The 26,543-nt window shown below is 40.1% G+C and overlaps 1 protein-coding gene across 1 annotated transcript in view; it reads right to left on the bottom strand.

Moving 5' to 3' along the window:
• Positions 1-5,882: 5,882 nt before the first annotated feature.
• The window catches only part of Slc30a8 (solute carrier family 30 (zinc transporter), member 8), a 40,246-nt gene continuing 19,585 nt past the window's right edge, over positions 5,883-26,543 (bottom strand). The window contains exons 3-8 of the mRNA NM_172816.4: positions 24,260-24,406; positions 19,829-19,982; positions 15,971-16,121; positions 10,009-10,114; positions 8,026-8,160; positions 5,883-6,559 (exon numbers count right to left, since the gene is read on the bottom strand). Of these exons, the coding sequence (NP_766404.1) occupies positions 6,417-6,559; positions 8,026-8,160; positions 10,009-10,114; positions 15,971-16,121; positions 19,829-19,982; positions 24,260-24,406 (836 nt within the window). The 3' untranslated portion in view covers positions 5,883-6,416. The remainder of the gene's footprint in view (positions 6,560-8,025; positions 8,161-10,008; positions 10,115-15,970; positions 16,122-19,828; positions 19,983-24,259; positions 24,407-26,543) is intronic.

Raw genomic sequence — 26,543 nt, 5'->3', positions numbered from 1 at the left:
GTGTTCTTGGCCTTCAAAATTCCAGAAAAATACAAACATAAATGAAAAAGCAGTAGCAAGACTCACCTCTAGCCTCACAGTCATTAAGGCCTTCGAGGTTTCTAGCATCCTGCTGGAGGCTGGTGATGATAAAAAGATTGCCTAAGACTGGAGTGATATTCTCTAAGCACTAATAACCATAGAGCTGTAAAATTATATGACATTAAAAACCACAGAGTTGAAAAAAGTCTTTCTCACATGCTCATTGCTTTATAATTGAAGACTGACAGGTAAACACAAGTGTGCCTTGCTCACTTTTGTGCCTTTGCCTAGAATGAGTATGCCTATCTGCTTGGGACCCCATTATAAAAGGCAAGGTCCAGAATGACGTCACAATCCCGCCTCTTGCCTTACTTCATCCTATAATGTGAAATGTTGCTGTAGCTATCTAAGCATATGTCTGACTCACATCCTCTGTGCCTTTCAGTTTCTGTTTGAGCTTCTTCCAGTTAGTGCCTCTTCTTTAGAGTCCTCTCTAGATAATTTACATAAATGCTCAAACCATATAAACCATGGCCTCTTACTTATGGTTTCCCAGACACTGGCCTGAACACTTTTATTTTAATTGAATTACCAGAGGAAGTATGAGTTACCACTGTGGGTTAGAAGCATATACTATGTCTAATTCTTCTTTATAACCCCATTGTCTAGCATGATTCCCGCTGCAAAGCAAGTGCTCAGGTTGTACATGTGGAATCAATAAAGCCATTGCATCTTCATTACTCCTTTTAGGTTAATTATCATGTCAATGACTTGGAGAGTCAACTTTGTGTAGCTGCTTGTATTATGAATTACATTTCCCCAAAATCTTTTTACAAGAGTGTCTGCAAGAAGTTTCTGGAAACCTACCCCCAATTGATTCTGATTGGTAAATAGAAATGTCAACAGCCAATAGCTAGGAAGTACAGACAGAGGCGGGGTTTTGGAATTTCCTGGACTTGGAACCAGGAGGAGGAGGAAGGAGAATAACCACCATACAAAAAGAATGTGGAGGAGAAAAGAGACACCACACCTGAGAAAAGTGCAGGACAGAGAGGCATGACTGCCACGCTAAGGAGCTGAGAGAAGGCAGCCCCAGGTCAGGCAAGACAGAACTTAGAACTGGTAATAACTCAGAATTAAAGGAGTAGAGGTTAGGCAGTAGCCCAGCTATGAGTTGCTTAAGACATTTTCAAATATAAAGTCTGAGTGTGTGTGTGTGTGTGTGTGTGTGTGTGTGTGTGTGTGTGTGTGTGTGTGTGGTGTATGTGTGTGTGTGTGTGTGTGTGTGTGTGTGTGTGTGTGTTTTCTTCAGGAACATAAACCATTGACGTGGGTAGTAAACCCTGCCCCTGCTGGGATTTATTATTTTAAAATGTAATTCAATGACTTTGAATTTTTTACTTGTTCTTCTTAGAGATTTCTGGGTTCCAACAAGCGCATTCTTTGGTGGGTCCCATGACATAAACACTGTGATAGATTAGAATTTAAAACCAGAAAGGATTTATTGTCAAGAGGTGATAAAGGAATAATAAACTTGAAAAGGATTTTGTATATTTATACACATGTCCAAATTCAGACTAGAAAATAAAAGGGCCTACAACCAATTTTCTGCCCATTAATACCTTTATAATTAACATATTTAAATGTAATTTGTTTCCTCTCCTTATTAGAAATAAGCACCAATGTTTATCATAATATGATATTATACAGTCAAGAACTTGGAGTGACCAGAAAGAAAATGTTAAAAAGCTAGGCAATGGTGGCACATGCCTTTAATCCCAGCACTTGGGAGGTAGAGGCAGGTAGATTTCTGAGTTCAAGTCCAGCCTGGCCTACAGAGTGAGTTCCAGGACAGCCAGGGTTACACAGGAAAAACCTGTCTCTAAAAACCAAGGGAAAAAGAAAAAGAAAAAGAAAAGAAAAGAACTTGGAGTGATATAGACCGCTATTGCCAATTGTCTTTCTTCCTAGAGCAGGGCTTAAAAGAAAACCTATAAGTAAGATAATACAAATCAAAATACCACTGGATCAATATTTGAGTCCAATAATTCAAAGAAATGTTTTGGGGGCTAGAATATGAATTATGCCACCCATTTTTTCTGTGGTTTAAGCTTAAGTCTTGAGACAAGCTTATTCAATCCCCCTGTGAAAACGAAGGAATGAGTGGGGTGGCCATATTTGCCAAGAACCTGTTCCTATCTGCTCAGTCCTCAACCCTGTGCTCATCACAGTTGGAAAGAAAAGGAGTCAACCAAGCCTGGGTCTAGCTAACAGAGACATGTTATGCCTACTTTATGTACCAAGGGGTACATAGAGAGAAATATATATGAGCCAGTTTCTCTGGCTTTGGTATGCCATAACTCTGCATAATAAGTTAGCCCAATAACTGTTCTAGTTTCAGGCGAATCATATTAAATATCCTGACTGCTTAATGAAGGATCTGAAAAATAAGTAGACAATAATGAACCCAACATGAAAGGCACCCTCAAGGTCCCTTTGTGAATCTTGGTTTCTTGTTCAAAGGTGGGCATGTAAGCTTCAAATACCACCTCCACTTCCCTTCATAGTCTTTGTGTGTGTGTGTGTGTGTGTGTGTGTGTGTGTGTGTGTGTGTGTGTGTGTGTGCAAGTGTGCATTACAACCACAATTAGCAAATGCAACTACGCCTGGGGATCCTACTAAATATGCTGTCAAGGAAAGGACAATGTTCCCCATAACAAAGAGTGATTCAGCCCCAAATAGGATTAGTGCTGTTAGAAATATGTTTGAGTTTGCAAAGAAAGAGTCCACCATTCCAATCAAGGTCTTGCAACAAGGTAGAAATTTACCCTTGGTCAGGAGGGTGAGCAGCTCACTAAAGCGGTGGAACAAGCACATGGTGAGTTTAGTTTTTCTAATGCAGGTGACAACTGTGTATTTTCCTTATTAGCTATTAGGTGTCTGATCTAACCATCTTTCCCCTTTTAAAAAAAACTAGCACAATAAGGGATAAAGGGTAGACAGATCTGACATTTTAATTGGAGATCTTAATAGGGCCTTTGTGTATACAAATATTTTATAGGAGTAGGGTTGGGGAAATAAAATACTTGCATAAAACTCTTACAAGGTGGGGAGATAAAATGATGTAAATTCTTTGTTAAAAAACGCATTTTGTAGTAGTTAATGGAAAAAACTCATATTTAATATTTCTTACAATGCTGAGCTTCAGAGATGGTGGGTTAGACTATTCATCTCAGAAAGAACCCATTCCTTACATTCATTAGTCTATGAAGCTCAGCTATAAATGGTGTCATAACAATAAAATCTTCATTTTCTGTGAGGACTCTGAAGCTCAGAGGAATGGGACCAGTTCAAGGTTAGAGCTATGGAAGGAAGCAGAATGAGATGGAATCCATGTTTTATAATTCTATCATGCTCTTTACCCACCGCCATCTCTAACTCCATCCCTGCTAATGTAGCCTGTAGCTCTTCTCCTCCACAGCTCTGTTGATAACAGCATACCCCAGATGTGTCTTTTATCCAGTCAAGCCTTTCGACCAACTCATTGTCTCTTTTCCTAGCAAGACTTTTATTCAGAGTGAAGCTCAGTGCATTCTGTAAATAGCAGGGCATGGTCAGGCACAGATAGAGCACATCAGGGAGCTAGTATCAGGGATGCCTTTAACATCCACATCTTATTCACTCTCTTCTTTAAAAGAATGAAAACTAATCATTTGTACAAACTTCTGCTGAAATAGCTAACCATTGAAACAGGTTATTTGGTCAAAATGAGAGAGTGGGGGGAGAGGGAGAGGGAGAGGGAGAGGGAGAGGGAGAGGGAGAGGGAGAGGGAGAGGGAGAGGGAAACAGAGAACATAGAGAAATGTATTCCAAGGAATGCACAGGTAAGCTTCAGGGTAGATCTTGCATATTGACTTGGCTTGCATTTCTCTCCAAGTTCATTTTTTTCATGGTCTCTAATTCATCTGTTTAGTGCACCAGTAGCATCAAGAACCTTCTTCGTGTTCTCCAATGCACGAAATTCTTCAGGGTGCTCACTCCCTGATTTAATTCTTTATTATTATTATTATTATTATTATTATTATTATTATTATTACTACTACTACTACTACTACTACTACTACTACATCCTGACTGAAGTTTCCCCTCCCTCCTGTCCTCACCTCCTATTTCCTCCCCTCTACATACCCCCCCCCCCAAATCCACTCCTTCTCATTTTCTCTTCAGACAAGGGTAGGCTCCCATGGATATTAACCAAACATGGTATATGAAGTTGTAGTAAAACTAGGCACCTCTTCTCCTATTAAGGCTAAAGGAGGCAACCCAGCATGAGGAAGAGGGTCTCAAAATCCAGCAAAACAATCAGAGGCAGCCCCTACTCCCACCACTGTTAGGAGACTCACAAGAAGACCAAGCTACACGGCTGTAGCATATGTGCAGAGAGCCTCTCATGTAGGCTCTCTGGTTAGCATTTCAGTTTCTATGAGCCGTAATGAACTCAGAAATGATCCTGTGCATTTTCTTGTGGTGTCCTTCATCTCTCTGGCTCCTATAATCCTTCCTCCCCCTCTTTTGCAGGATTCTCTGAGCTCTGCTGTGGGTCTCTGCACCTGTTTTCATCCATTGCTGGGTGAAGCCTCTCTGATGAAAGTTGGGCGAGGTACCAATCTATGAGTAGAGCAGGCTATCAGTAAGAATCATTTTATTGAGTTTTTGTTTGTCTATTTATTTATTTATTTATTTATCAGTCATGTTTTGTTCTATCTAAGTCCCTGGGCTATCAAGGCTATGGGGCCTGACCAGGCAGTGTCAGAGGTGGGCACCCTCTTGTTGTATGGGTCTCAACCTGGTTTGGTTCTTATAGATCATGGCTCCTCCTACATTCCACTGGGCTAGCACATATTTGTTATTGTTGTTGTTGTTGTTGTTGTTGTTGTTGTTGTTGTTTCCATCAAATTTTGTTTTATCTAAGAAAGTCTTCATGAACCTGCCTTAATTTCACAGCCTCTCTTCCTTCAGATTATTGGCTATTTCTTTTAGTAAGTCTCAGCTTTTTGCATATGTGTAGTGTATGTCTCCCCAACAAAAGAAAATTAGTGCTATGAGTACCAGTATTAAAGTCAGCTTCATTCACTGATAACAGCTTAAACAACCCCACTAAAACTAATGTTGAAATTTAATGCCTCTGGTAGACTCTTAAGCGAGTAGAAACCTAATCTAACCTTGGTTTGCTGAGTGAAACCACTGGGAGATAATGTTCAATAGGACCACAAAGACAGTGCCCTAATCCAGTGAAACTGGCTTTATATGAAGAGGAAGAAAAGCAAGCCAGGATGCTTGTCTCTCTCACCCTGTGATGCTCTGCTCTGCCTAGGGAGTCTACAAATATCCATTCCCATCCCCAGCAGCAGCCACTCATGTGTAGATTCCCTGCCTCCAGAGCCAAGAGCTCTATAAACTTTTGTTTCTGCTTTAATGACCTAGTATAATTCATTTACAGAAATAAAAAACAAAGCTATTCCCCTGCCCTCATCCCACATCTGGCATCAAAAATATGAATAAATAACATTTTTTAAAATTACTTCCCCTCTTTGATCTTTATGTTCTATCCACCTAGTAATAGTATTAAGTTGAAATTCTAAAAGTTATGTTGTTGAAAACTGAAGTACAGCAACTGAACAATAGGAATGCAGAAGTATTGTGCAAAATTTGAGAGTTGTCCTGATTCTTTGACTGAATTTCTTACTGTGTGACCTGGATAAGAAACATCCCATTCTGTGCCTCCTCATTTTCTTCCATTTTTAAATTACACATTTTGGTAATATTCAAAAGTTAGCAATTTCAGATTTTTTTTCCTTTTTCCATACCCTTTGCACATAGAATTAAAATAGAATTCAATACTTCACACACACAACACCATAATTTACATGCAAGGTCAAAAGAGGGAAGTTTTACTGTTTCACAAAAAATAAAGATCTCATTGAGTATGGTGGCAGAATCAAATTCTAAGGCCTCAAATTCTCTTCAAATGTTTGTTTCTCATGCTGTGGATTCCTAGAAAGGCATTTCCGAGTAAAACTATACCCACTATTGTAGGCAAGTGAATCATTCATTACCTATGATTGCAAACATCTGTTATTTCAGCTCCAGTTAGGAATAATCTATATATACTACAATTGAGCACAACTACTGATTAGTGTATAATCCAAGAAGCCGACAAATCCCATGCATCCTCGTTCATGGTGGATAGAGATAAATACAAAGGAAGAGTGTGCACATTGCATCATCATGACTTTCTCAAATCTATTCCGACGGCTGCCTCATTGTGCATTGCAGAAACTTTGCTGCATCTTATCATGGCCTAGGAAACACAGGAAGCTGACAGTGTGACCGAGCTAGTCCTGAGGGTCTTCGCAGAGAAGGCAGCTGGGGTCCTGGTCTGCTGCAGATTCTATCTGAATGGTAAGAGAGTGAAGATCAAAGCTGCTGAGGGCTTGAGCAATTCCTGTCCGCACAGACTGGCTGTCCTGGCTGGCAGCTGTTGATAACCACAGGAAGATTAACACAGTTAATGTCATAATGTATTCATGTTCTCTGTCTGTCTGCCTCTGTCTCTGTCTCTGTCTGTCTCTGTCTCTGTCTCTCTCTCTCCACACATACACACACACACACACACACACACACACACACACACACACACACGCATGCATGTGAGCACATGCTGAAGCAGGAGCCGATTTTACCTTCAAGGGTTTGGTACCTGAAGGATAGAGAAAGGGCAGAGCCCTCAAAAGAACCAGTTGGTTCTAACACTCACTTCTGTTCACACGGACAATGCATCCCAGTATAACAAGGTATCGCTTACTACAGGTACTCTTCCCACATAGTTACCTCTGTAGTCTGGCACTGGTAGGAGCTTCTTATGGAAGGAGAGACATGACTTGGAAAGCAGTAGAACTAGACTGAGCTCCTGTGTCTTATTGGACCCTGCTCACCAGCCCCCAGGGATCTCCCTCTTGCTGATCTTGGATTTAATTAGAATTTATATCAAGACAAGTGGCAGGAACACAGAAGCATTTAGAGCTCCCCAAAGGCCTTCCCTAGAGCACCCACCCTCACTGCCATCCTTTTTTTTTTTCCGGTCTTAAATAATATCAATAGGCTGCAAATTCCCTGCATGGTTACCTGATTCTTTGCTATACTCCTATACTTGTGGTGAAATATTTGTACAGAGGATGTTGTAAATTTCTGGAAGTCATATCTGAGCCCCTTGGAGAAAATGAAGACATCTGATAAAGAACAGCCTTCAAGTGACTGTCACTGACTTTCCAATCCTGTGCCTCTAAGTAACATCTTGAGTCATTTTTAACAACCTAATTACTAACATTGGCCTGAGGTTTCTCTTAAGAGAAAAATCTCCTGCCTCCCATTTCTCCCCGTCTGAAAACTTATCACGACACACTTACCTTCTACTTGAAAAAAAAAAAAGCAGGTTTGAGTCTATTCTATGAAGTGTCTTGCATGGCCACATGATGTCTGACCATCTTTCAACACATCTGCTAGCTTGTTGGAATTTCAAAACTGAGCCTCCACCTCCCTTCTTTCTTCTTCAGGGTCAGAAAAGTATCTTTTACACAGGAGACACTCCATGGAGATTCTTTGTTGTCTAATTCATTTCTACTATTTAGACTAAGGGGGCACCCAGACAAATAGGCAAAGTCATTTCTTCAGAAGCCAAGGACTTAAAGTAAGAGAAACATTTTAGCCCTTTACACTGTCTTTCTATTCTGTGCAATCAGCTCAGAGGATGCAATTGGGATCATTGTTGCTATGACAACATTGATAAGTGGGTTGGTTTTCAGAGGTGCTGAGTAGAGAGAGCAACACATTTTATAGTTGTTTTGACAGACAATAGATAGTAAGGGCAGCTGCAAAAGGAAGAGAAATGACTACTTTTCAGGCTAAGGAGTGAATCTTGCCTGGGTGTTTGCAAAACTCACTGACCTGTAGCAACATGAACAGAGAGAATCACTTGGTTCACAGTCAGTGACCAGATGTGTAGACTGTGCACGGAGATCACGCCATCAACTGCGAGGATGATCTCTTTCACACTGTTGTAACTCAGGCCCTTTGGAACACCTGACAAAGGAATCGTAGGACCCTCTTGTTACTTACCTAAATATACTCACCATGAAAGCTAAGTGGACCGCACAGTCTTCAGCCGAACACCAACTTGCATCCAGTGCCTTTCTTTGGTTTTGTACTTCAAATGTTTAAAAATCTGCCTCTGCCGAAGGCTTTGAGACTGATAAGTGTCAAGTTCACAGACAAAATACTCAAAGAATTTACTCAGCAGCATCTAGCAACAGTAATCATCCTGAAGATGTTATTATACCAACAGTGTTTTCCCTAATTATCTTTGCACATGCTCTACAAAGCATAATGAAACAGCATGGGGTTTGCTATCATAAATCTTGGGTTTGCATTCTGACTATAATTACTGTGAATTTTCTCAAATTGTGATGCTTCTCTGACCTGCATCATATGCATAGTAAAATGTGACCAATATGAGCAAATCATAGATGATGAATGATGTGGGGAGCTCGTGGAACAAGTCTGTCCTTTGTAAATTATAATGCTGTGAAAGATTGATATCCAGTGGTCACTCCAGGAACTGTGCTAAGAGGAGATGCTAACGATAAGCCATTTGGTTTGCAAATTGCCCATTGTGTTAGCTGCCCAGGTCATTCACTGTCTGGGTAACAGACTGTAATAATTAGAGACACTCTTCTTTTTAACTAAATCATGTAGAACACGTGGGAAGATGGGAAGACTACTGGCCAATCAGCTTGGCTTTAATTTTTATAATTATTTTTAACCGGCTCTCCCTATGTAACTCTGAATGGCCTGAATGTATTATATAGTCCAGATTGGCCTTGAACTTACAACAATCCTTCTGCCTCTATCTCCAAGTTGCTGAGCTTATAGGCATTTGCAACTGCACCTGAATACTACCTGTTCTTTGAGATTGAACTATTCCTGGAATTTATGTCAGTCACACATCACTACTGAGATGCAGTCTGGGAATCTCAGAAAACAGCAGTTCTTCAACTGGGTTGTGCCAAATGAAAACAAAGTAACAAGCTGTAGAATGCAGTGGGGAGACATTCCCAGGAAGCTTTAGTCATAGGAGCTACTGTCTTGACAGTGAGAGTTACTTCTGTCATCTTTTTCTGATTGACAGGAAGACCCATGGAGCCAGCCAGGCAAAGCAGAATAGCTGGGAACCATACTGTCTATGGGCAATGAGGTTCACATACAGAAGATCCTACCCTGGGCTAAGAACAAGCTTGTGACATTGTAATCCCATCTGCTCGCTGACCCCTCCTCCCCAGCCATGTTAGAATCCCGGCTCTTCTTTATAGCACTTACTGTTCTATTCTTTCTTATTGTTTAGACAATCTCTCCTTTTATTCAAGTATAGCTCCCTCCATTAGGAGAGTGTCATTCACTGCTTTGCTCATTTTAGTAAATCTAATTTTAAGGACATGATCTAACAGCATTCTGCAAACACTTGCTGGATAAATAAATGTCATCCCCGTGTGCTTGTACTTTGAGACACATGAGACCTAAACATTCAACTATATTGCTGCCTAATAGAAAGACCCATCTTGTCTCTTCTTTCCTTGATATTTTCCAGTATACGTCTGCACTATTTCCCTCTAATATTGTATTCAGTGCTTATATTTGATATCTTTACATTGTGAAGTATAATTTAACAGTATGTGTGTGTGTGTGTGTGTGTGTGTGTGTGTGTATTTCTATTAGTTCCACAGAGGCAGAAACCAAACATTAATAATTCTTATCACTCTAATTTTCCTCTATAATATAGATACAAATTAACCAAGAACATGTCTGGCAGTCACCCCTTTTATGATCAAATGGAAAGAGCATCAGTCCTGAGGATACTGATGAAAGCAGTCCTACCTTCCATGAGTAAGATGGAGAAGTCTTTTAAGATCATGACGGTGCTGGCCAAAACCAGGATGGAAAAGATAAATGTGCACACTGGATCAGCAATTTTGTAGTCAGGCTGGAAAACACAGCATCCTGGGTTAACTGAGTTCAAACTTTCTATCAAGACCCCAGTTGATAAAAGAAGTAACATTCTCTGAATCTTTCTTTCTCTGCCACTCATTGATCTTCCTGACCCTGGGTGTTCAATTCAAAAGCAGGATGCTTTTCCTGGGGACTCAGTCACCCAAGTTTTAAATTTGCAATGAGTAAGGAATGGGGGGATCTGGAAATTCGTTCCTCATAATTCAGGGATTAAACTGAAATGTATTCTTTTTTTTCCATTTTTTATTAGGTATTTAGCTCATTTACATTTCCAATGCTATACCAAAAGTCCCCCATAGCCACCCACCCCCACTCCCCTACCCACCCACTCCCCTTTTTTGGCCCTGGCGTTCCCCTGTACTGGGGCATATAAAGTTTGCGTGTCCAATGGGCCTCTCTTTCCAGTGATGGCTGCCTAGGCCATCTTTTGATACATATGCAGCTAGAGTCAAGAGCTCCGGGGTACTGGTTAGTTCATAATGTTGTTCCACCTATAGGGTTGCAGATCCCTTTAGCTTCTTGGGTACTTTCTCTAGCTCCTTCATTGGGGGCCATGTGATCCATCCAATAGCCGACTGTGAGCATCCACTTCTATGTTTGCTAGGCCCAGGCATACTCTGACAAGAGACAGCTATATCAGGGTCCTTTCAGCATAATCTTGCTATTGTAAAAATGGCTATCTTGCCAAAAGCAATCTACAGATTCAATGCAATCCCCATCAAAATTCCAACACAATTCTTCAACGAATTAGAAGGAGCAATTTGCAAATTCATCTGGAATAACAAAAAACCTAGGATAGCAAAAACTCTTCTCAAGGATAAAAGAACCTCTGGTGGAATCACCATGCCTGACCTAAAGCTTTACTACAGAGCAATTGTGATAAAAACCGCATGGTACTGGTATAGAGACAGACAAGTAGACCAATGGAATAGAATTGAAGACCCAGAAATGAACCCACACACCTATGGTCACTTGATCTTCGACAAGGGAGCTAAAACCATCCAGTGGAAGAAAGACAGCATTTTCAACAATTGGTGCTGGCACAACTGGTTGTTATCGTGTAGAAGAATGCGAATTGATCCATACTTATCTCCTTGTACTAAGGTCAAATCTGAGTGGATCAAGGAACTTCACATAAAACCAGAGACACTGAAACTTATAGAGGAGAAAGTGGGGAAAAGCCTTGAAGATATGGGCACAGGGGAAAAATTCCTGAACAGAACAGCAATGGCTTGTGCTGTAAGATCGAGAATTGACAAATGGGACCTAATGAAACTCCAAAGTTTCTGCAAGGCAAAAGACACCGTCAATAAGACAAAAAGACCACCAACAGATTGGGAAAGGATCTTTACCTATCCTAAATCAGATAGGGGACTAATATCCAACATATATAAAGAACTCAAGAAGGTGGACTTCAGAAAATCAAATAACCCCATTAAAAAATGGGGCTCAGAACTGAACAAAGAATTCTCACCTGAGGAATACCGAATGGCAGAGAAGCACCTGAAAAAATGTTCAACATCCTTAATCATCAGGGAAATGCAAATCAAAACAACCCTGAGATTCCACCTCACACCAGTCAGAATGGCTAAGATCAAAAATTCAGGTGACAGCAGATGCTGGCGTGGATGTGGAGAAAGAGGAACACTCCTCCATTGTTGGTGGGATTGCAGGCTTGTACAACCACTCTGGAAATCAGTCTGGTGGTTCCTGAAATGTATTCTTAAGCATGTTCTATATTTACTTGATTCAGAGCTTTCAAATTAGAGAGCACAGTAGTCATGGAAGTGTGTGAAAAGATGATCACACTAGTCAATACTTTTCAACCATAATTATGACGAGGGAGGAAAAAGGGTATCATTTATTTCAGCTTTTAAAGCACAAACCAAACATGATTTTTGAGCTTCTCTCTCTCCCTCTCCCTCTCCCTCTCCCTCTCCCTCTCCCTCTCCCTCTCCCTCTCCCTCTCCCTCTCCCTCTCCCTCTCCCTCCCCCTCCTCCTCCCCTCCCCCTCCTCCTCCCCTCCCCCTCCTCCTCCCTCTCCCCATCTCTGTCCCCCTTCTTCCCTACCCCTGCTGATTATTGGTCTTGAAATTGAGTGAAATATGTACTGTTCTAATTATGATGAAGCTCGGTGGTGCAGAAAAGTCCATTCTCTACTTCCTTTAGGAAATGTAACATAAACCTGACCTTTGTGCATGCAGCAACTGGACTCATTTTTAAGGTGTTACATGGATTTTATTAGTTACACAACAAAGAAAGTCATAAATCAAATTACTTGCCAAATATATTGTGGATGGCACGGGTGGGAAAGCTGGGAAAAGTCTGCTGTGGATTTCAGATGCTGTGTGATATAATCTGATGACATTCGTAGCTTTTTAGATGAGTGAAAGCAAGTGGTCTATTAAGAATGCATTGCAAAGTTTTGTTTCTTTTTTTATTTAAGTAGATTGTGTAATGCAGTATATTCCTATTATAGTTTCCCTTCCCCAACTCTTCTTGGATTGTCTCTACTTCTCTACCCACCCAAACCCATACCTTTCCTTTCTCTCATTAGGATATACACAGGCAATACTAATATACTAATACTAATACTAATACTAATACTAATACTAACACTAACACTAACACTAACACTAACACTAACACTAACACTAACACTAACACTAACACTAATACTAATACGAGTTAAACAGAATCGGACAAAACAAACGTAAGAAAAAAGCCAGAAACAAAAGCTCAAGAAACACAAATAGATACAGACACACATAAATATATACACACACGCAAATCTCATAAAATACAAAGTCAGAAGCTATAAAACATGTGCAAAGGACCTGTAAGATTTAAAAAGACAAAAGGCTTGACAAAGCATTATGAGACAGAGAACTTCCAAAACTGCCATTGCTTTCATTCTGTTTTGACATTTACTGATGGGCATGTAGCCTGCCTGTATGTATGGTTTGTATAGCCAGGGAAACTCCATTGGAGAATAACTGTTTAGAATAACTAATTTTTCATTTGTGAGAAGTTATCAATGGAACTAGCTTCTGTGTTTGAGATGGGACCTGTGTCCACTCCCCATCTCAGCACTAAGGCTACATCAGGACCAGACCTGGCAGGCCCTATGTGTGCTGTCAAATATATATGAGTTCATACTTAGACAAGCCTTGCTGTGTTTAGAAGGCCTTTTTTCACCATCCTCTTTGGCAAACTCAAACTATTACTCTTTATGATTTTAAGCTGCCTTTGCCTATGACTTGAAGTTTGTATTTCACTTTAAAAGTTTTTATTTATTTACTAACTTCAAGCTTTTAACGTGAATCTCCCATCCCCAACCTCAGCAGTCAGGTATTTCTTTCCTTTTGTTTTTTCCTTTTACTGACATGTTTTCACACTTTAGGAAAAAAAATATTATAGTCTCCAAATTGGATAATTATCATAGCATGATACAAATGGCAAAGCTGTAAACAATTCTTTTTTTTTTCCCTATTCACTCCATCCCAAACGTACATCTCTGTCAAGGAGTACTTACATGTTTAGAATTAGAGACCCTTCTCCACTGTCATTTTGCCCAGAGTTCTGCTTTGGGATAAAAGAAGCTCCTGCCACACTGAGAACAGTATCAGTGGGCCCATTCTTGAGCACGCCCAGACTCGCCAGCAAGAACGACGCTGCAACAGGATCCTTCTGCACACGTAGCTTACAAGGATTAGGATATGAGGCTACCCCAACTATAAGTGCAAAATCCTTACAATGGAAAGATAAAGAAGGAAGGACAGGGCTTTTTCAACCTTATGTACTTCCTTTACCTGTAAACTTATGGGGAAGAGATGTGTTGTCAGCCATGAACTTTATACTGACTAATGATTATTCTCAAAAAAGCAAGGAAATGATGAAAGGAATGGGATATATACCTGGACTAGGTCTTGGAAAAAATTTACAAGGTAGAATTTCACCAGTTAAAGTCACAGAAAAAGCAGACAAGAAAGGGCTGGGTTTTTTCTAGGGGCCGCTGAGGAGCCTTTGCCCATTCCATAGTGTACAGAGGACACGGAGTGGGTGCCTCAGTGGCCTTTACCCTCTGAGAAGTTAAAAGCAGCTAAAGAATTAGTACAAGAACAATTAGACCTGGGACATGTGGAACCCACACAATCACCCTGGAATACCCCTATTTTTGTTGTAAAAAAGAAGTCAGGTAAATGGAGATTGTTATATGACCTAAGAGCCATTAATACACAAATGCAAGTTATGGGTCCTGTACAAAGAGGACTCCCCCTACTCTCAGCTCTACCTAAGGATTGGAGAATTATAGTAGTAGATATTAAGGATTGTTTCTTTTCCATTCCATTAAATAAGAAAGATAAACCTAGATTTGTATTTACCTTGCCTTCTATTAATCATATGGAGCCTGATAAAAGGTACCAATGGCGGGTATTACCACAAGGAATGGCAAATAGCCCTACCATATGTCAGTTATATATAGGAAAAGCTTTGCAACCGGTTCAGGATGGTTTCCCCTCCTTAAAAATTTGTCATTATATGGACGATATTGTGATTTGTGGACCTGAAGAAGAAAATATACAGCAAGCTTATGGCTTGCTTAATGAAACTTTAAAAAATAATGGCTTGATTATTGCACCAGAAAAAGTACAGCAGTCTAATGCTAGTCATTTTTTAGGAGCCATTGTTACTTTACGGTGTGTCACCCCACAAAAGATTAGTATTAGAAAAGATCATCTAAAGACACTAAATGATTTTCAAAAACTATTAGGAGATATAAATTGGATTAGACCTTATTTAAGGATCCCTACTTCGGAATTAAAACCTTTATTTCAAATTTTAGAAGGAGACTCACATATTACCTCATTGAGACAATTAACACCTGAGGCTTCTGATGTTCTTAGGAAGGTAGAAAAAGCGATCCAAACAGCACAGTTAAATCGAATAAATGAGCAAAAACTTTACTGCCTATATATGCGTGGTGGCCAGCGGTAACCAGCGCCACCCTGCAATGGCACATGTGGCTTCCCACAGCCCATGAATCACGTGTTCTACCCTTCTCCAGCCAAGCAGTAGGCACAAATCCCAAACACAGCGAATTAGATTCCCTTGCCCCCGCCCCCACCCCAAGAAATATAACTCTCAGAAAGCTGGAGAAGGTGTCTCCGTGATTTGGAGCAGATTCTGCCCTTCCAAAGAACCTGAACCCAACACTCAGCAGTCACAATAGGCTGCTAATAACTCCAGCTCCGGGGGAATCCAACTCCTCTGTCCTCTGTGGATACCTAGACTCATGTGCACATACTTACTCAGAGACATTACTGGACATAACTAATAAAACATACATAGATAAATATTTAAGAAACATGACTCTTGGCAGTGATACTAAGAATGGGTAAAATACTTGATCAGACATATTTATTTCAGTAAAGATACCTGTAAATAGCAGAATGTGCCAGATCTCTACCTTGGTTTGTGTCTCTGAATTCATTCCATACATTTTTTTCAGACAATAAGCATAATTTAGATCAGCCATTTAGATCTCTTCCATCGTTTACATCTGAAGAAACTCAAGGTGTCCATGATTTCATTGGTTTACATCTTAACACCATATCGAAAGCGTCTTTCTTGGCAGACTCAAAGCCCAACAGATGAAGCACAAACAGCTTTTTGGAATCCAGGAAAGACTGTGGTTTCAGGATTTGTTAGCTTTAACTTTGTAAAATGGTTTGAGCGAGTGAACACAGGCTGCTAGCATTGGTGGTATTTGAGGCTTAGTTTTGATGCTGCTACATCCAGAGAATCACTGATTACTAAACACACTCACCTTAAAGTAGATAATGAGAGCACTAATTAGCACACTGATGCTCTGAAATACATCCCCCAGGGCATGCACAAAGGCTGCTCGGACACTGGCATTAGCTTGTACATCCTTGTGGTTGTAGCCAAAGTTCCGTTGGTGCAAAATCATAGTTAGTCTGAAAGAGATAACAATGTTCCTGACACGCAGTAAGTTTATACAACATAATGGAGGCATCATCAGGAGCATTTATCACTCAACCTGTCAGTTAATTAAAATAAACTAAGATATACTATGTTGGACTTACATTTGAATATAAGTATACCTTAGAACTTTTCAAAACTCTCAAAAGGAAATATTTCCAAAATGTACCCCCTTTTATTCTGGAGAATTCACCCACATAACTATTCTGTCTCATGGTAAAAGTGAAAAGGATTACTGCTTTTATGAAAATCAAACATTGGTACAATGAGATAACTGTTAGTTGTCCCAAATATGTAAGTTCCACTGTTTTGTCACTGTGGTTTAAGACTCACAGCTTCCTTGGAGTGTTGACTCCCCTGGCAACTTACATAGAGCTCTCTTGCTCCCAAAGCTGGAATCTTTCATTTAACTTAAGTTAATTTGTTTCATTTGAAAGATTATTTTTTAATTTTATTTTATTTTTAATTTATTTTTTACACTCCATATTTCATCCCCTACCCCACCCATCCAGCATCTGACTGCTCCAAAACCCACACCTCCTTCTCACCCCACTCTGTCTCCACCGGGATGCCCCTACCCCCACCCCACCTGTCCTTTATTTAAAATTGAAAGATTATTTAAATCTGAATAATTTTCTAATGGCCAATGCAAAGTATACTGTATCTGAATATATACTTATCCATGCAGGGACTGAAATCATTTGATATCGTATAAAATGCTTGTATATATACACACATATTACAACATATTGCAAAGTTTAGCACTCATCTTCCAAGCAAACTGACAAAGAATGAAACACATCCTGTATGTGTAACATATCTGCTAAATCTCAGTCCATCACTGAAAGCAGAATCCAAGCTACCCACCAAGGCTCAATCATTCCATAATGCAGTTTTCAGATTGTCAGTATTTGGATAGGAATTCACTGTCAACTGTAAGTTACCATTCCACATGCCCCAGACAGGCTGGCTGTAAATAGAGCCTCTGGATCTGTTATTAAAGCTCATTGCATTGTCATTCATTCTCTAAATTGTTATATTTTAAGATGACAAGGAACACATATTTAGGCACAGTTAATATTTGTACCACAAACTGGACATGATATCTCCCTAGCATACACTTGTAGCAGAGAGAAAGAGCATTACACACACACACATACACACACAATTTGTATTCATATCTACTAAAAATTATCACTATAGTTGACCATCATAGGAGTCTAGTTTAGACAAATAGCAATTCGAAAGTTAAGCAGAAATATCTTCACTTCAGAGCTCTATCTACAATTTTCATCAAAGACTCTCTTCACAGTTGCTATTAGAACTTTCTGTTATGGTTTTTGGGTTCCCAAAGAGCAGATTTCCTCCTAAATTTCAGTTCTGATATCTCTGTATATTCCCACAACACAGTATCTAGCAGCACTTGAAACCCACATTCTCAGTTCCCAGAGTAAACATTCTAGTCACCTTTATCTACAAATAACCATCTGGTTGCTTGCTTGGGAAAAGCAGAGCAGACAGTTAGCTGTCTCTCTAAATATGAAAACTACTTGCAATTGTCAGGTCAATGTTCAAAATCAATGCAGTAAAAAGAAAACCTAGATGGTATCTGTACTGTCTAGTTTTGTGTCAACTTGACACAGCTGGAGTTATCACAGAGAAAGGAGCTTCAGTTGAGGAAATGCCTCCATGAGATCCAGCTGTAAGGCATTTTCTCAATTATTGATCAAGGGGGAAAGGCCCCTTGTAGGTGGGACCATCTCTGGGCTGGTAGTCTTGGGTTCTATAAGAGAGCAGGCTGAGCAAGTCAGGGGAAGCCAGCCAGTAAGGAACATCCCTCCATGGCCTCTGCATCAGCTCCTGCTTCCTGCCCTGCTTGAGTTCCAGTCCTGGCTTCCTTTGGTTATGAACAGCAGTATGGAAGTATAAGCTGAATAAACCCTTTCCTCCCCAACTTGCCTCTTGGTCATGATGTTTGTGTAGGAATAGAAACCCTGACTAAGACTATCTATTGTAAGATAAAAATCCACTCTTAAGGTCTCCCAAATTAATGGAGTAATTAACTTGGTTGATACACTATGGTTGATCTTTGCACAGTATTAACACAACCCACGTGGCATATGACTCTTTGGAAACTATGAATACTTTCATTCTTCCTACTGACTTTAAGACATACTCTTCTCCTTCTAAAAGAAGGTATTGCCACCACCACCACTACCCCAGTGATCAGAACACATCTGAGTATTTATCTCCTAGACAAGATATATTCACGTTTATCTGTCTGCATTCTGTTTCCAAAATGAAGCATAGTTTCAACTTAACTCATAGCACACAGGATCTAGTCAATGACAGCAGATCATCGAATACCATCCTTAACTTTCAGCTCAGATATTTTGGGTACAAACTATGAGGTGAAAATAGAGGTGTCTAAATGGAATACTCTTCCAATAACCTGAGAGCACATTTTCAAACCATACATGCTAGCATATCTATCAATTGAAAAGATACCATTGTGCACTCTCCAAAATGACAACAGAAACAATAAAAAAAACCCACTGTCAGTAGCATTTTATTTCTTCAACCACTGTCCACTATCAAGTCTTTAATGCCAAATCTACCTTATAATATGTATCAATTTGTACTGGAAGATGGAAGATGATATACTTGACATACTTGGTGTGTGTGTGTGTGTATGTGTGTGTGTGTGTGTGTGTGAATTTTTACATAAAATTTGCTGGTTAAGTATTCCTGATTTGACTACTCAAAATGTTCAAAACACTCCAAGGCCCAGAATTTTGAGCATGAGACATATTCCAAAGTCCCGGGTTTCAGGTCAGTTTAAGTTGTTCATCAAGGATGCTCAATCTTCAAATGATTTTCATTTTACTGAATTAATAAAATACCACAATTTGTGGGGCGCTTCAAACAATGTGAATTTATTGTCTTACAGTTCAGGAGGTGAGACATCCACGGTAGGCTTGAAGGACTGAGTTCCTTCTGGAGGCACCTGTGGAAAGGATTTTTCTCCCCTAACAACTTTTCATGCAGTATTATGTTACAAAGATAAAATAGACTTTGATGGGGAAGAAATCCCTCCATTTTTGGTTTGGATGACTACACAAAGGTGAAGAGTGCTTTATAAAGATACTGCAAAAGCTAACTTAAATGTAGAATCCAGATGACAGTAAATAATTTCTAAGGTCTCTGTCAACTCAGCAATCTGAATACTCATTATCTACTTACCTAACAAACACTGAGCCATTTGGAAGCCACATTCCATGAGATCATCAACACACACAAGAAAGCAGAGTGGATGGAAGCTCCATTCCAAATCTGTGCTTCTACGTTTGAATCCTAATTCCTCACTACCTATTTAACATAGCTGAGTTTCCATTTCACACTCTGTGGGTTTAGAGGACTGTGAAAATTCAGTTTGATATGTATATCACAAGATCTTTTTCCAGTCTCTGGCATGTTGCAAATTTTCAAATATGATAATTACTGGAGGCAATGTTTTAAAACTCTTTAATCTTTAGTGACCAACATTATTTTCTGTCATCGTGGCACTCAAATACCATGTCAGAACATTAGCATCTTCTAGACACAGGGGATTTATTTCTAACTCTTTCTCTAGATAAGAGTGGAGACAGGCCAAATAGTCAGTAAGTATGGTATGACTTACACAATGTTGGCTGCCACTGCACAGCCTGAAACAGTGATCATGATACCTGCTTGGATCTGGTAATCAGGATACAAAAGGCGCTCACAGGCAAGGTACAGCAGCACACCAGTCACCACCCAGATGCAAAGGACAGACAGCAGGGCACCGAGGATCTCTGGGAGTCAAGTTCACAGAAAGCAACATGAATATCACCTTCACATCCCAGACTCCCCACACAAGAGTCAAAGACTCTTTGATCCACAACCCCGCAGCCCATGAAAATGGCTTCATATTGTTTTTTCAGTGATTCATGAAGCAGAAGTATCAATGGGTTTGAGCACGGAGATGAGGCATTTTAGCATTGCATCCATAAAACACGAGCATCAGAATTCATTAGGCTCCCTATTACTGGGTAATTTTCAGCAAATTTTTAGAACATATTAATTGCTGCCTGCCCTCCCTGTTCTCCTGGGGAATTTTAATTTACACAGGTGCTAAAATGATGAAAACTTATTAGGGAGGGATGAAATAATGAGATACGACGAGTAAAATGTGTTTAGAAACTCTTAATTTCACCATAAAACATTTACAACTTGCCAGCACTGGCACCTTTAGAGGAATAAGCTAGTAAAAAAGGAAAGCATCAGAGTGTACTTTACGAAAATGGGTTTCATTTGCCAACCCGACATATTGTAAACACAGAGGCAGACTCAAGGGCTTCTCGGGGCTGCAACTGCTCTTTAAGAGCAACCTCAAGGAAAAGAAACATCTAATGGAAACATTTGCATTAATATTTGAAGATAAGGGAGATCTCAGTGTGCTTGTTTAAAAAAGAACGTACTTCGGCTCACATGGACATTCCTTAATATCTCACCTTGTTCTTTCAACCTTGTAGATAGACTTTAAAACCCCACAAAGGTCTATTCTCTACTCCTTGCCCTGGTTTCATTCTTGTGCTGTGACAAACACCAATCTAGGAGAAGAATGGGTTTGTTTGGCTTAACTTCCAGGCCACAATCTATCGTAGAGGGAAGTCAAGACCAGAACTCAAGCAAGAACTTAAAGAAGAAACCATAGAGGAGTGCTGCTTGATGGTTTATGTTTAGCTAGACTTCTTATGCAGCACAAGACCACCAGCCTAGGGATTGGTGCCACCCATATTAGGCAGGGCCCTCCAAGAGCAATCAAGACTATCCTCCAGAGACATGCCCACAAGCCTGTGGCTAATCTGCCCACAGACTAATCTGATCTAGGCAATCTCTTAGTTGAGAGTTTCTTCTCAGTTGACTATAAGCTGTATCAAGACAATTAACACCAACTACAACACTCCCTTTACATTATTCTTATGTATTAGAGCCTGCTAAAGCAGAATTATAGACTTTAATCTACCATGTGGCTAATTGCTTCTCTGACTCCAGTCAGCTATATACAATCTTCATTTTTTTGCCATATTCAAGTGCTACTTAGCTGTCATTTCATATTTTTTCACATGAACCTACCCATGATTAGGTTCTTCCTAAATAAAATTATACATAAAATTGCAAGTTTGATGTTCTACCTTATGTTTCATGCATAATAGAATGTGTATGTGGTTATTGTCTATGAAACGCTCAAAACATCTGATAGTCCATCCGTGGAACATTTTTTACATAATAGGGAGTGCTGATGCAGATATTTAGGGCTTGGCTACAAGTATCAGACCCATATGGTTCACCAGTGACTGCCTATATGGCTTTATACAATAGGAGCTTCTTAACTATAAGATAGACATTTAAAATAGCATATGAATACAAGTTGGCATGGGTTGTGTCTTGAATTCTGTCCCTCAAAGATCTTTACATAGAAATGCTACTTATCAGGAATTCATATTGCCACATTATTTGAAAACAGGGTGTTTCCACATGGCTAGTTAAGATGTAGTCATTTTGGTATAAGGTATTCCTATACTCAAATATGGCCAGTTGGCTTATTCTAAGGGGAAATGTGGGAATAAATGTGCATAGAGAGAGACTGCAGGACAATATAAAAATTAAAGCAGATATATTTTAGGCAAGGAACAAAGACTGTCGGCAAATGACCATCAGCTGGTCTGAGAGAGGTAGGGGACAGGTTTCACTGACAGATGTCAGAAGAACCCAAACTCACTAATGTCTTTACCACACACTTGTTTTTCTAGACCTCTAAGACATCAAATGTCTCTGAGCTGTCCAGTTGGAACCATGCTGTTAAAGCAACTCAGGGAAACTAATGGAACATTAAACAACCTCTCAAGAACTACTAATTAGTCAGATTGTTTAAAACTTCCTTTGCCAAAATTAATGAGAATCAGCCTTTTAAAATTCTGCATGGCCAGAAACAGAGACCAGATCTAAATGGGGATATTCAAGTTTATCATGTCCCACCCTAAGCCCATGTTTAGAAATATTTAGGGAACAAGGGCTAGAACAATAAAGCCCTCATACCAAGTTCAAGAGCAACAGTCAGATCCAAACATTGGTTAGGAACCTGAAAGCAACTAGTTAGGAAAGAAACACATGAGGAAAAACAGATAAATGGTATCATTGTGCTACATGGTTTCCAAGGAAATAGCCAAGTAGGCGGGTGGCGGATTGGCCAGATTGGGCTGTGGATTCACAGGGCCCACCTGTGTCTATGACACTGTTTCACATGGTAGCCACCAATCCTGTGCAGTCATTCAATAGACATTAGATAAAATTCAAAATATTGTTATTAAGTCATCCTAGCCACATTTAAAGTTCTCAATATTTACATTGTACCCTGTATTTCAAAATATTTTGCCTAATAGCAGAGAGTTTTTATTGAACATTCTTGGTCTTTTAGAATATTAGGGCTCATAGATTTCCATGATTAATGGCACAGAGTCTAAGCAAAGATGTAAAGTTCTGAGTCTAGTCTATCTAAAAAAGGAAACTTCCCAGGGAAACAAAACAGTTCTAATAGTACTAGGAAGTGCTGAGAGTGTGTACAAATTTGTGCTGACAAATGGGGAGAGTTCTACAGACCTCACATGGCTTCCAGGTGTACCTTTTTCAGAAATAGTACTAAGACTTCTCTAAGCTCAGTCTCACACACTTTCTAAGACTGTTTATTTCTCTCTGACTGTTGAAGGGAAGCCAATCCTGAACACCTGCACTGATAAACTGCTTAGCACGAAGACAGAGTTTCCTAGTACTCTAACCTCTAAAACCTACACTTCACATTGTCAGTGAAGCTGTGGTTTTTGGCTGCCAGCGTCTCTCCCTGGGAAGGCTGACCATGAAGATTACCCCGCATGCTGCAGTCAGCTCTCCTTTGCCTTGGCTTCTCAGCCTGTGTGAAGTCAGAGCTGCTACTATATGTTCCCAATACTGGTACAAAATATTCCAACACAAATTTCTCCAACTGATATAAGAAACCACAGAGACAGGAAATAGTGCAGCAGCAAGGTAAGGGAGTGAGGGGATACAGTAAAGAAAACCCATAGTGAATGCTTTGCAGAGACTGAACACTTCTCATAACTCTGGCTGCTTTCTGGGCAAGAGCAGGCAGTCACTCAGTGAAAGAAGCAGCTCTGAGAAAGGTCAAAAGAGTGAATTTTACTCTCTCCCTTTTTTCTGTGTCATTATTTTTGTCTACCTCAATGCTATTGATGTTTAAATGAACAAGGATTCAGCTGAGTCAAGCATTCACTGGATGCATTCTTGGTGCATTTTCTGATGCTATAACGATGTACTAGAGAGTAGGCCATTTATAACAAAAGGAGGTCTTTTTTCTCCTCTCATAGCTCTGGATCCTGGGAAGTACAAGATCAAGGTTCTTGAAGTTGGCAAACATTTTATGCTGCATCATAGCATGATAGAAGAGCAAGTGTGTGTGAGGCAGGGAAATAAGTTACACTGACCTCATCATTTTTACCAGGATCCCACTCCCACAATAACTGCATTGACCCATTAATGAGAGTACAGATCTCATAACTTAATGAAGTCCTATCTCAAGACCACCTGAACAGTCTTTAAATTCCCACCTGAGATTCCAAAGCAGCATTCAGATCGTAGGAATGACTATGTGTGTGATTAAGAAAGTCCATATTTTATGCCTAACTCCCTAGGGACAATCACTAAACCCTAGATTCTCTGCCTTCATCCTTTCTTCGAAGGATGTAGAGTAACCGAAAGAATCATCTCCTAGACCCTGGAGACAGAAATGTCTGGCATCACGATACAGCTATTTCTGTTGTCCCATAGTAGAGGAGGTACTTCCATTAATCTTGCTGTCAGCTGAATTAATGTTGAGAGCTCACATTCCCACATGGTTATTTTATCCTGAGCAGCAGGCTTGTAGCCCAGAGGGAATTATTGGGCAAGGCTTTCTCTTTACCTTCCCCCTTTTTTTCAAGCTCTGTTTGAATCTATATCATTATGCATTCACTATTGCGCAATCAGAGAATGTTACCTGCTCGATACCACCCAAATGTCAGCCGCTTGGAAGGGGGCCTCGATGACAACCACAAAGAAAAGAGACTGAGCAGGAAACTAGTCAGGTCAATTAAGAGATGAGCCGCATCAGTGAGGATAGCCAGACTCCCAGCAACGTGTCCACCTGTGAGATGCACAATATCACACTGGGTTAAAGGCTGGGAATGCAATTAGGACTCCTCTGCATATTAGACATAGTTCATTCATACAACTTGGGAAGCAAAAAAAGGTATTGAATTCAAATTAACCCACCTCTTTTTCCCAATTTGAAAAATAACTGAGACCATAACAGTAACTAAATTTAAGCACATAAATATAAATGTTCAGGGCGTCATTTCTGAGGCCATGGATATATAGCAATAGGAATTATGAAGCAAATAGAAACAGCATCTCAATTATGCTAGGCAGGAAGTCTCACGAACGGACCTATAAGTACATATGGCTGTAGATGCATTGGCTAGATTCACGGGGTCTCATAATCCAGGCTGTAGACTTGAACTTCTACCTGGCAAGCAGCATTGCAATCTGGCTCATAGTCTTGCTATTTATTTGTAATTTTACCATAGCCTTTACTGCCACTCTTTGTTGTGCTGAATTACTAGCTGCACTGGAGATCCATGTTATAAATGGTGGGAGAGCAGAACAGAATGGAGAAATGAAGGTATGTCCAGTGGACATACCAAAGTCATGAACAATCTGACGAAGCATAGGACAGAGAAAAGCAGGCCCACACGGCCACCTTGCTTTTCTGGACATTGGTGACTTCCCTCTTTCTCTCCTTTGAAAACACCTCCAGCCTCCAGAAGAGAAATTAAAGGAGTGTTGTGTCCTTTCTTCCTGAGCGTGGCTTCTTTGAGAGCAATAACCTCTATTGCTCTCCCTACCTCTTTCCAGCAAAGAGTGTGTGCTGACTGATGAGTCATTCCTGCCACTGTTTATTGCCTTGTGTACTACAGAGCAGCAGAGACCATCAGTCATCAGACCCTCCATCATCAGACTCACCTTGTCTCGCTTAATGATTAAAAAAAAATTGCATAGATGGCTCATCATTGCAATAATCCCCACAGACCGGTGGCTCGAGCTGTACTTAATAACTGGTTTGTCAAAGTTTAATGATCTGAAGCAAAGTAGTCTTCAGGCGTGTTACAGAGCTGTCCGTGCAAAAATCAGAATGATTCATTAGCCAAAAGGCAACATTTTGCTAACAAATCAGCTGTCCTTCCAATTATCCTCTAATGTTCCTCGATCTGCCAGACTCGGTCCTGATAATAAAGCTGTGTTAATAATGCATTATTTCTTGCCTGGAGAATAACTACATGCAGATAAGCAGCATGCTGCAATTTTAGCCATGAATGATGGGGATTCTCAGTGCCACACTGAAATTGCCCACTAAGTCAAGGCAAGAAAAGTCTTGGAAAAATTCTTTAGCAGGCTCAGCTGGTGAAGAAGCAACTAAGAAAAGAGCTTGCTTTAGAAGAATCATGGTAATTTGGAGACCTGGGACCCTATAATCATTTCCCAACCATCAGAGCTGGTAATAAGAACTATCTAGAAAAGTGTGGGCACTGCTGAGTGATACAGAGCACACTGCATGCAAGAGGTAGCAAGTGCATTTACTTCTGAAAGCATGGGGCATTATTGACCATTAATTCAACTATTCAGCCAGCACTTATAGAGCCCTTGCTGTGCCTGGTAACATGAGCAAAGTACACAAAGGTAAACAAATTACAATCCCTTTCTTCAGTGATCGCCTAACACTGCACTGAAGTCTTGCTACCGGAATGGGAACAGAGAACACTGTGGTATTCAGGAACTTTTCAAAGAAGGACTGAGAATTAGCAAGAAAATTGTGGGTTTTCATGATGCACAGGAACATGGAAAAAGAAATAAAAGAATGTGGCACTTTGCTATAAAAATAGAAGATAATAGATGAGGAAATATCAGAATATTCTGGGAAATGAGATTGACAAAGAAGTTGAAGGCTAGCCTCCTTGCTAAGGAGATCTGCTTAGGACGTTCAGACAATGCCAATGCATATTTAGTTTGTGTTTGTGAGAAAGGTCTTTGTCACCAATATGCAGGCTTACTTGGAGGGACAAGACATTGATGATTAAAAACAAATGGATCTGGAAACAATTATATGATAAAACTCAGAGAGACAAATATCACATGATCTTTCTCATACATGGATCCTAGCGCTCTCTCTCTCTCCCTCTCTCTCTCTCTCTCTCTCTCTCTCTCTCTCTCTCTGTGTGTGTGTG

The sequence above is a fragment of the Mus musculus genome, chromosome 15, assembly GCF_000001635.26.
Source record: "Mus musculus strain C57BL/6J chromosome 15, GRCm38.p6 C57BL/6J".
NCBI classification, from domain to species: Eukaryota; Metazoa; Chordata; class Mammalia; order Rodentia; family Muridae; genus Mus; species Mus musculus.
Note: the sequence above shows the minus strand (reverse complement) of the source record. Positions and strands in the feature narration are given on the sequence as shown.